Source organism: Globicephala melas, chromosome 13 (assembly GCF_963455315.2).
Source record: "Globicephala melas chromosome 13, mGloMel1.2, whole genome shotgun sequence".
Lineage (NCBI taxonomy): Eukaryota > Metazoa > Chordata > Mammalia > Artiodactyla > Delphinidae > Globicephala > Globicephala melas.
The window spans coordinates 61,427,294-61,438,290 of record NC_083326.1 but is presented as its reverse complement, the minus strand read 5'-3'; the positions used below and the strand labels follow the sequence as shown (position 1 = coordinate 61,438,290).

The 10,997-nt window shown below is 51.2% G+C and overlaps 1 protein-coding gene across 1 annotated transcript; it reads right to left on the bottom strand.

Moving 5' to 3' along the window:
- Nucleotides 1-548: 548 nt before the first annotated feature.
- TUBB6 (tubulin beta 6 class V) lies at nucleotides 549-10,782 on the bottom strand. The gene is made up of 4 exons (XM_030836562.2): nucleotides 10,657-10,782; nucleotides 10,261-10,369; nucleotides 8,644-8,754; nucleotides 549-1,960 (listed from the first exon to the last, which is right to left on the bottom strand). Exons 1-4 carry the CDS (start codon nucleotides 10,711-10,713, stop codon nucleotides 897-899), a joined length of 1,341 nt encoding a protein of 446 aa, XP_030692422.1. The 5' UTR covers nucleotides 10,714-10,782; the 3' UTR covers nucleotides 549-896.
- Nucleotides 10,783-10,997: the final 215 nt, after the last annotated feature.

The following is a 10,997-nucleotide window of genomic DNA, read 5'->3' as shown; positions in this document are numbered from 1 at the left end:
AGCCTAAAAGGCGTCTTAGGGAGCAGACACCGTGAGTTGGGGGGAGCGGGGGATCCTGTGCCCTGTGCGGGGCCTGCCTGCTGGCCCTGCAGCCCCAGAAGGAAGCACAGCAGCTCCCAGAGCCGCCACCTGGCCCCCCACCCACGTTGAGCTTGTGTGTCCCCAGCTTTGGCTGGAAGCCTGAGGGTCATATCCTGTGCTCCTCCAAATCTCAGCCAGGTTGTTAGGGGAGGCTGGGTGGACTAGCCTAGGGCCGTACGCAGGAAAGATTCGTGGGGGCCTAAGTGCTGGGGACGTACAAGTGGGGACAAGGGCTTTTATTTGGGGATGCGCTGCTTTCTGTAGCCACCAATTAAAGAATCTCAGGGCTGCCTGAGAGCCTCCAACGCAAGAGAAGCCCCTCTCTGCGTGGAGTGAGCTGTCAGGGCTGCACCCCGGTAAGGGGGGGGGGCTGTCGGGGAAGCAGAGGCTGGAGAGACAGAGGGGCACTTAGGGTTTATTGTGACCAGGTTGTTCCCGAGTTCAGAGCTGCACGTCCAGTACGAGGCGGCACCTTGCGGCTCCAGGTGTCATCATAGGATGAAACACACGGTTTCTAACCCCCTAATTCCCAGACATGGTTGAACACTTAAGAGAAGGTGAGGTTTATTTATTTAGCCCTTTATTTATGGCCCATGAGTTCTTTCAAGTCCTGTCTGGTCTGATGTTTGGGTAGGGATGCCAGTCCCCACTCTTCTGATGTCCTTCATCCCGGATGACGGACAGGACAGTCTCGCTGCCTCTGCGAGGGGCCCGTCCCCACACACTCGGACCAGGGCTCCCCTCAGCGGCCAGGAGACTCACCAGGGTTGGAGGAAGGACCTCTGAGCCACGGCATCCAAGGCAGGGACGCGCCTCTATTCGTTGACCTCCTCCTCGTCGTCCTCAAAAGCTTCCTCGCCCTCGTCGGCCGTGGCGTCCTGGTACTGCTGGTACTCGGACACCAGGTCGTTCATGTTGCTCTCGGCCTCAGTGAACTCCATCTCGTCCATGCCCTCACCCGTGAACCAGTGCAGGAAGGCCTTGCGCCGGAACATGGCCGAGAACTGCTCCGAGATGCGCTTGAACAGCTCCTGGATGGCCGTGCTGTTGCCGATGAAGGTGGCGGCCATCTTCAGGCCGCGCGGCGGGATGTCGCACACGGCCACCTTCACGTTGTTGGGGATCCACTCCACGAAGTAGCTGCTGTTCTTGTTCTGGATGGCCAGCATCTGCTCATCCACCTCCTTCATGGACATGGGGCCCCGGAACACGGCGGCCACGGTCAGGTAGCGGCCGTGGCGGGGGTCACAGGCCGCCATCATATTCTTGGCATCGAACATCTGCTGGGTGAGCTCGGGCACTGTCAGCGCCCGGTACTGCTGGCTGCCACGGGCGGTGAGTGGGGCAAAGCCGGGCATGAAGAAGTGCAGGCGTGGGAAGGGCACCATGTTCACGGCCAGCTTGCGCAAGTCGGCGTTGAGCTGGCCAGGGAAGCGCAGGGAGGTGGTGACCCCGCTCATAGTGGCTGACACCAGGTGGTTGAGGTCCCCGTAGGTGGGCGTGGTCAGTTTCAGTGTGCGGAAGCAGATGTCGTACAGGGCCTCGTTGTCGATGCAGTAGGTCTCGTCCGTGTTCTCCACCAGCTGGTGCACGGAGAGGGTGGCGTTGTAGGGCTCCACCACCGTGTCCGACACCTTAGGAGAGGGCATCACGCTGAAGGTGTTCATGATGCGGTCGGGGTACTCCTCGCGGATCTTGCTGATGAGGAGAGTGCCCATCCCAGAACCGGTGCCGCCGCCCAGCGAGTGGGTCAGCTGGAAGCCCTGCAGGCAGTCGCAGTGCTCGCACTCCTTCCGCACCACGTCCAGGACTGAGTCCACCAGCTCGGCGCCCTCCGTGTAGTGGCCTTTGGCCCAGTTGTTCCCGGCGCCGGTCTGTCCTGGAGTCAAGCAAGAGAGGGGACACGGTTCTGACAGGGCTATGGGGCGGGGGGAGCTGCGCGGGGCCATTAGTACATTTAAAGTGTGTTAGGAAACGATTAGATAATAGAGCGAGGGTTGGGCCCCGGTCCCCCAGCACTGCAGGAGCGTGGGAGGGCAGGCAGCTGCTTCAGACAAGGAAAATCCGCCAGTTTTAAGATGTACGCGTGTTCTGACCTGGTAATTCCATTCTTGTTTTTAAGTAGATAATTCTCCCACAAGGTAAAAGACAAAGAGAACAGAAAGTATACATTAAAAAATAAATTGCTAAAAAAACCCCAAAAAATCAAATTGCTTTCCCCTCTCCTTTGGGCTCTCAGAATTTTGTACTACGCACAAATACTTTCTTTTCGAAACAGTAATACTTTCTCATGTTAATTGGGCTTCTCGTTCATCATCCAGAATTACGGTTGCAAAAGTTTCTGAGCACCCACTATTTTGCACCTGTAATTAAACACCCAGCACAGGAAGTCATTCCTGCCCTCAAATTGCTTCCAGTCAGTCGTAGTAAGATTAACACATGTGAAACTTTGTATTTTTTCCAAGGAGTTCAAGTAACTAGAAAGAGACCTTCTCGTTAGTCTGTTTTGGGTTTTTTGTTTGTTTTAAACAACGGTGCTTTTTCCCCAACATGCTTATTTCTACTTTACTTTATGGAAGAAATTTTTAATCTGAAAGGTTGGCTGATCAATTTAAAATCCTAACTTTCAGTTCACTTCGTTATAAAATGGAAGCTCCATCAGCAGACAAAGCATTTTTTCCAAGCTGTATACACAGGCCTGTGTTTGTTTGAATGGATGCACTTAAAAAGATCTGGCAAAGAGGACCGGGAGGAACTTATTTTCGTTTTGCTTGTCTGGACACTGCACATTTCCTGTAATGCAGTGCTCTTCAGACACCACTGCTCTGTAGCCCTGAAAATATTTAAAAACTACATACCCCAACATTAAGCTGACATCTAACGTCTTCACAAATTCAAATCGTTGCAAATTCAAACAGTTGCAAATGATATTTTAATTTCCGAGGTACTATAAATACTCCCTTTTGAAAACAAACATGTTATACATCATTCTATTAAATGTATCCCACAGAGTCCACGTAAAAATCAGGAACAGGGAATTCCCTGGCGGTCCAGTGGTTAGGGCTTGGCAGATTCACTGCCGTAGCCAGGGTTTGATCCCTGGTCGGGGAACTAAGATCCCACAAGCCGCGCGGCGTGGCCAAAAACAACAACAACAACAAAAAAAAAACAGGAATAAATCCTAAGTTGAAATTGATTTAAAAAAAAATTCCTATGATCACAAGGTGTTTAAAATGTCAATAACTGTATTCTTTTCAATTAGTTCATTTATCCAAGTGTGAACATCAGATATTGCCAGAATGAGACAAGGTTTGGCATCCTTTTTTTTTCTTTTTTTTTTTTTGGCCACACCACACCACACGTGGGATCTTCCCTGACCGGGGATTGAACCTGTGCCCCCTGCAGTGGAAGTGCAGAGTCTTAACCATTGGACAACCGGGGAAGTATTTGGCATCCATTTTATTCCTTTTTCTTTGTTTTTACATATATAAATACTGAGAAGTCTTGTTCACATAAATATGTAAATGGAATCAATTGTATTCTAACAATGTCATTGAATTATTTGATCTTCAGAGTTAAATGCCAAAAATCAAACAGTGTGCTTCCCTGGTGGCGCAGTGGTTGAGAGTCCGCCTGCCGATGCAGGGGACACGGGTTCGTGCCCTGGTCCGGGAGGATCCCACATGCCGCGGAGCGGCTGGGCCCGTGAGCCATGGCCACTGAGCCTGCGCGTCCGGAGCCTGTGCTCCGCAACTGGAGAGGCCACAACAGTGAGAGGCCCGCATACCACAAAAAAAAAAAAAAAAAATCAAATAGTGATCTATCATCAGAAAGTATTTTTAGGGACTTCCCTGGCTATCCCACATGCCACGTGGCACGGCCAAAAAGAAAAAAAAAGTATTTTTAATCATCTTTCAGCCCAAAACTCAATTTTGTGGAAAGCAGAATTGGAAACACCTGACTTGCATCAATCACACTTTCCTTCTGTTGGTCCAAAAGGCTTTGCACCAAGACTTACCTAATGCTTTCAATGAAAGGCTCTTTGTGTGGTCCCGTATACTTAGACAGGGTTGGAAATTTTGAAATCTTAATTCCAACACAACTTTGCAAATATGGTTTTTAACGAAACGTTTTAAATATATTTTTGTCAAAATTTTTAGGTTTAGCAGATTTAGCTTATTCAGGTTGTAAAAACTATTGGCCATGTAACCTAACTGGCAAAGGCAGCCCTCATTATCAGAGCGATTCTGTAGATTGGACTTACTTTCTGTCAGAAAAACATGACTTTAATTTTCAACTCAAATCAATATGTTAATATGCATTTTAAGGAATATTAGAGAAACCACTGGGAACTGAATTCTAGAGCACACTGTAAGGTAAGTTACAAAAAGCAGTAAAATCAAAGTAAATGATGCAGAGATTTAAAGATAAATTAAAAAGACAAGGCACTGCCATTTCTCATTAACTGGTAATTAGGCAGTGTAAGGGCCGCTAAAATGGTCAGCTGTTGAGGAAGCAAGGAAGGCTATTTAAGGCCTTGTATTTCTTCAGTTTGGGTATATCAAATTTGGTTTTGAAAAGAATCATGTATTATAAAAAATTTAAAAATAAATCCATCAGCCCCCTTATCAAACTTTCCCTACATATCGAACAAAAGAGACCACGGTGGTCCCACTGCCGAAGGTGGAGCCGGCAGGGGATTCAGCTGCGTCAGGTGGACTCAGAAGACAAGAGGAGCAGAGGGGCCAAGGCGCTGCTGGCACACGCTGTGCAGACCTCTCCCACCTTATGCCAAAGACACTCCCTTGATTTCTGTCTACACCCACTGGTGGCAACAATTCACCACCACCCCCGTGCACCGATAGGGGAAACAGCTGTGGCAGTGACACAGCCGGGGCTGCCCCTGGAGACCCGCCTAGCACCACAGCAGAAGGAAGGCTCTGGGCGCTTGGGGGCAGGGCCTGGTCTCGGACACCCCCGGATTCTGCAGTTATCCCGGGGGGCGGCCTCACACATGGGGAAGGAGTCTTAGCTCAGATGTCTTTGGATCTTGCACAGCATTCATCAGTGCTAAGCCCTGTGGTGTAAAGTGCAAGTCTGTAAAAGACGAAACACCGAAATTCTGTGATTCTTCAGTAAGTTTAAGATGTACTGCCTATTAGTGATTCGTATCTTATACCAAGGGAATCCCTTCGGAAGCATCTAAAGAAGTCCTACAAATCCATAAGGACAACGACAGCCTTTAGGAAGAAGGGCAAAGATATACGCACAGATCGCAGGGAGGGAAGCGCAAGTAACAAACCCATGGCATACTCCTCACGAGGGAAACGCAAACTAAATAAGGAGATTCGGTTACCCTCCACGAAGCTGACAGAGCTCAAAAGCTTGGTAACACCGTGCTGACGGGGGTCTGGGGCAAGGCCCTCCCACACACACTGGAGCCACTGGGGGCATGAGGACGGGCCTCCATAGGGGGCAAGTCAGCGACAAGGATCAAGGTTGGTCCCATTGACTCAGCGAGTCTACCCAAAACGTGCAGAATGACATGTGGACAGAGACTCACCAGGGAGCAGTTTGTAATAGTGAAAAGGTCAAGAGCTAAATATCTATGAGCAGAGGACTGGTGACATCAGCGAGGCCATCGAGCCAGGGGGCAGAGATGGACAGACTCCAGAGGGGCAGCCTTGAGTCCTGCCACGGCCCCTTGGGGCGTTTCCCCCCCAGCAGGTAACTGCATTCTCGCTCGGGAACACAGACTCCCTTTATGGTGAAATCTGGCTGGCTGCCTTCTCATATGAGGCTGGAAAACCATCACATCCTTCCTAGGCCCCCACGACTCTCGCACCTCCCCACCAAGCCAGCACGCGCCGGGCCAGCCTCCCGCCTGGAGCTTGGTGAAGAGCAGATGCACCTTCAGCTGGCCCGAGGGACTAAGGATGATTTCACTAAACAGCGTGGAAACCAATGACCGGAGTGCAGTGGGGACACCGGGCGACAGGCAGCCACAGCCAGTGAAGCCCCTTGGCCTTGACCCTCCCCTCCCTCCAGCTCACACCATCCACTTGGCTTCCTCGGTGTTTACAGCATGATCAGCCATGAGGTTTTCTCGGCCATTGACAAAAGAAGGAAGCTGGAGGCTTCTGAAAATATTTTGCCACTGTCTCATAGCAACAGACGTTCCCAGTTAAATATTTGGGGGTCAGGAGTTGAACATCTTCTGCAATAGAGGTTGGGACATTAACCAGTGGCTCCAGATTGTAGAACACGAAACTGCAACAGATCCCAGGAGCCTCAGAGCCCACCCCTGGTTCACCTCCAGCTCACACGGGGTGTGGGGTAAAGCTTAGGGCTACGTGCTCCCGGACTCCCCTCCAGCCCTGAATCTGGAAGAGAAAGTTACACGTACAGAGAGGCCTAAGGTCAACCTTCCTGGTGCTTCGCTTTGTCCCACAAAACTCTCTCCCACTAATAGGCATGACTGCTATGCAACGAGCAGTTTGTTAAGAAAAAAACTGGGGTTTTCTAAAGCATATTCATGTTTAAAACTCAAATGCAGAGAACTTCCACTTTTAAAATTACACTTACTTCAAGTCAGTGTTTTTTTTAAACGACTTCAAACTATATCTGAAAATGGAATGATGCTGTTTTTTTTAATTCACCAACTCTGAAGGCAATGGGGGTGAACCATCTCCATTCACAGGCAACTCGGCCTCTTTTATTAACTGGAGAATGACTTAAAAACAATTGTTGAGCCTAACAGCACACCACAGTGCATTCAGACATTCTGGGTCCTCTCCATGCCCCATGGCAAACATGTTATTTTCTTAGTTAAAAATAGTGTCAACTTTTAAAAATTTCTATTAAAGCTGTTTCACATCACTACCATCTTCGTTCCCCTAATTTGGTAGAATATCTCTATTAAGGCTGTGAGTACTGCTGTCTGATACAACTTTCTGCAGTGATGGGACTGTTGTATCTTTGCACTGGCCAATATGGCAGCCACTAGCCACACTTGGCTATTGAGCACTGGGTGTGTCGAGTACAACTGAGGAAGTAGCCTGACTTTATTTAACTTCAATTAAATTTAAATAGCCACATGTAGCTAGTGGCTACCATATTGGATGGTAGGATCTTGAAGCATCTTTGCTTGAGAACAATTATGTAAAGTCTAGTTCAGCAAAAGGTAAAGAATATAAATGTCCCCATTTGTAGACTATAAAAATACTGGTAATTTAGATTTTTTGATGTAATAAAAGGGGCACCAGAGACCTTCGTCCTGGTCTATTTGAAATATCAAAGGTGACAAAAACCCTTGAACAAATTGTCAGAAGCTTCGCCTGTCCCATTGCCTGTGTAGGTTGTCATTGTGATGGGGAAGGGGATGATACCAAGAGGACTCATAAACTTCGTGAATATGTACCTCGCTGAAGGTATCTTGCTCTACTTTTATAACAGGTCACTGCCTGATTCTAATACAAGGGAATCAATTCATGTACCAATAAAATCTTCCAAGTTTCTGCCTCCTCTTGTACACTTTGAAGTAACCTTGACTCCCAAAACCATGGCTCCAAGGTGAAAAAGGCTGGTCACACTAACAGTGCCACTTCGTTTAATTTGATATAATTTCTTTAGGAGTTTTCAGGGGAACAGGCACTGCCATCATTTTCTGGGTGGAGGAAGGGGGAAGGAAGATTTGCCCAAATCCAACAAAACTAATAAATTCACATGGCACCAACCTTTGGAAAGAAAGCAGAACAACTGTCTATAGATGATGGAAGAAGAAATATAAACACACTGAAGTTAAAAGATGAGCAACATAAAAACCAAAGACAAATTATTACCATATTAGGATAGTCATTTATGAGAGGGAAAAAGAAGTTAATATCTAAAAATTTTCAAAATCAAGAACTATCACCAGTAAGCATTTCATTTAGAGAATCAAAGGTTACTTTTCCCCAAGAGGGTACTTTTCTTTTTTTGTGTGTGTGTGGTACGCGGGCCTCTCACTGTTGTGGCCTCTCCCTTGGCGGAGCACAGGCTCCGGACGCGCAGGCTCAGCGGCCATGGCTCACGGGCCCAGCCGCTCTGCAGCATGTGGGATCATCCCGGAACGGGGCACGAACCCGTGTCCCCTGCATCGGCAGGCGGACTCTCAACCACTGCGCCACCAGGGAAGCCCAGAGGGTACTTTTCTTAAGGAAGCTGCCTATGATGGGGCTGGGACTGCTGATTTCCATTCTAAGCTTTTCTACACCACGTGATGTTTTTAATCTTGCACCCAAATTAGCTGGATGTTTAAAAAATAAAAAAGAGGGGGCTCCCCTGGTGGCGCAGTGGTTGAGAGTCCACCTGCCAATGCAGGGGACACGAGTTCGTGCCCCGGTCTGGGAAGATCCCACATGCCGTGGAGCGGCTGGGCCCGTGAGCCATGGCCGCTAAGCCTGCGCGTCCGGAGCCTGTGCTCCGCCAAGGGAGAGGCCCGCGTACTGCAAAATAAATAAATAAATAAATAAATAAATAAACAAATAAGAGGAAGAAGAAAGCAGGAAAGACAGAACCTACCGAAGATGAAGTTGTCAGGCCGGAAGAGCTGCCCGAAAGGCCCAGACCGCACACTGTCCATGGTGCCCGGCTCCAAGTCCACCAGGGCGGCCCTGGGCACATACTTCTGAGCTGGAAGAGAACAGAGCCCACCCACAAGGGTCAGTCGCTGGTTCCTAAGGCAATGGACTTCCCGGGAGCAAGTCCCACCAGCACAGCCGCCTGAGATGTACAGAGCGGGCTTTCTTAGAGTCACAGAATCTCAGCCCTGGGGGAGGGGAGCCCCAGAGAACACAGTCCACCGTGGACTTGTCCGGATGAGGAAGCCCGGCACAGGGCACAGGAAGTTCCTGGAAAAGGCAGGATGAGAAACGAGGTCTCCCGACCTCCTGCCGCCTGTATTTTCCAGTTCTTACCCGTGGGCAGTTCTACTTTTTAGCTCCACGGAAATCGTACTTGCAGCGAGTGGCAGAGCTGCTGGGACACTTTGGCACCTCCCTCCCTCACACACACGTGAACCCACGAGTGAGTCTGAGCACCTGTTCCAGGTGCGTCCACGGCTGTTTCCCGGGAGACTGTCTCATTTATGGACAAGTGTAGCCGTGTGCCGTTTCATCTGTAAGCACATGCTCACACCAGCTGGGCAAGAAACTGTCTCCATGAGGGTGGGGTCACTAGGACTGCATTGGGAACTGCTCTACAACCCATCCTGCTACGCACACACCCAAGCTGAAGAAAGAATGTCACCAGGCTAGGCCTGAGGGTGACCAGCAAGTGCCATGTATATTGCCCTCTTCTCAGTTCCATCCAGGAATCTCACCATCCGTGTCCTGCTGTTCCAGACCTTTTTAAAGCCCAGTAATTTATGTGTCCTGTTCTTCCCAGCTCTCATGTGGACAAGCAGTAGTAACTCCAAAGACAGAGCGTGATTATCTCTGGGGCCGGGGACACATGTGTATGGAAGGGCAGCTCCTGTCACTTCCTGGGTGTTCTTTCAATGTCTTAGTTTTATGCTGTCTTGTGAAGGGCATGTATCACTTTTATAATAAACGTTGTTACAAAAATAAAGTATAATGTAACCACCATATAGATGTAGCTACCCAGGACAAGGGTGATACTATTCTCAAACTTGGATAATCCACAACCTGGAATTTTTACTAAACTCCACCAGATAATGACGCTCTCTGTCTGTAGTTGCAGCTTGCAGGGGATGTAAAGTCTTTTTGGAGGTCTGCAAAGGGCCAGAAAAATCATTTGAGGGAGTGTTTTTCAAAGTTTTAGCCAAAAACTTTAAGAAATAAAATTTTAAAAGATAAAATAAATTTTAATAAGAGCCGGACATGACCCACTAAGCTGATATCACAGCAGCAGCGGGTCCGCTTCAAGAGCTCAGACCCGCCGGGGAGGACGAGATGCTGTTTGAAATCAACCGACGTCGGATTTCCCGCCCCGAGCGAGGGAGGAGCCCGGCGTCCGGCTACAGCTGGGAGGATTTTTCCAGGGTGAGCCACCCACGCGCCGGGCGGCCCCGCGGGTTGGGGAGGGGGAGCATGGCCGGGGTCCCACAGGGCGATGCCGGGGTCCCAGAGAGGGATGGCCGGGGATGGGGGAAGGGCGGGGTCGCGCCGCGCCACTCACACGATGACTCATTGTAGTAGACGTTGATCCTCTCCAGTTGCAGCGTCGAGTCACCCACGTAGCCTCCAGCAGGGTCGATGCCATGTTCGTCGCTGATCACTTCCCAAAACTTGCAAAGGGCGGGGCGGAGGACAGACGGTCAGCCCGGGGCCCTGGCACCCGCGGCTCCCCTAGGGCCGGCCCGGTAGGCGGGCGGCGCGCGGGGAGCGGCCGCAGAATTCCAGGCGCGCCTGAGCTGCCAGCGGGCGCTCCGGGGCCGCGGGGACGGGGAGCGGGGCCGGGTCCCGCGGTGACGTCCCCCTCGGCCGCGCCGGTCCTCCCGCGCTGCCCCGGCCCGAGGGATTAGGGAGGGGCGGGCCGCCCACCCGCAGGGAGCCCGGCCCGGCCCGCGCCCACCTTGGTGCCGATCTGGTTCCCGCACTGGCCCGCTTGGATGTGCACGATCTCCCTCATGGCGCGAGCTCGGCGCTCGCTGCTCGGACAGCGCGGCGACTGCGGGCCCAGCCGCTCGGCGCCCTGGACTCGGCGCCAGCCGCCCCTCCCCGACCCTCCCCCAGCCGCCCTGGCCAATGGCCGGGCCCGCCCCCCCCGGCCTCGCCCCCTCCGCCCCCGCCCCCCGTGCGCCCTCCCCCATCTCCCCGGGCCAGGCCGGGTCTTCCCAGCTCCCGCCTCACACCCCCTCGCCCCCGCGGTCCTTGCGCCTTCCCCTTACCCCCACCCAGGGCCCCCAGCGGTCT

Excerpts from the sequence above, each read along its gene's own strand:
- TUBB6 (XM_030836562.2), bottom strand. The coding sequence starts at position 10,713 with ATGAGGGAGATCGTGCACATCCAAGCGGGCCAGTGCGGGAACCAGATC. Across the intron at positions 10,370-10,656 it reads GGAACCAGATCGGCACCAAG|TTTTGGGAAGTGATCAGCGA; the intron begins GTGGGCGCGGGC and ends GCCCTTTGCAAG. Across the intron at positions 8,755-10,260 it reads CTACTACAATGAGTCATCGT|CTCAGAAGTATGTGCCCAGG; the intron begins GTGAGTGGCGCG and ends GTTCTCTTCCAG.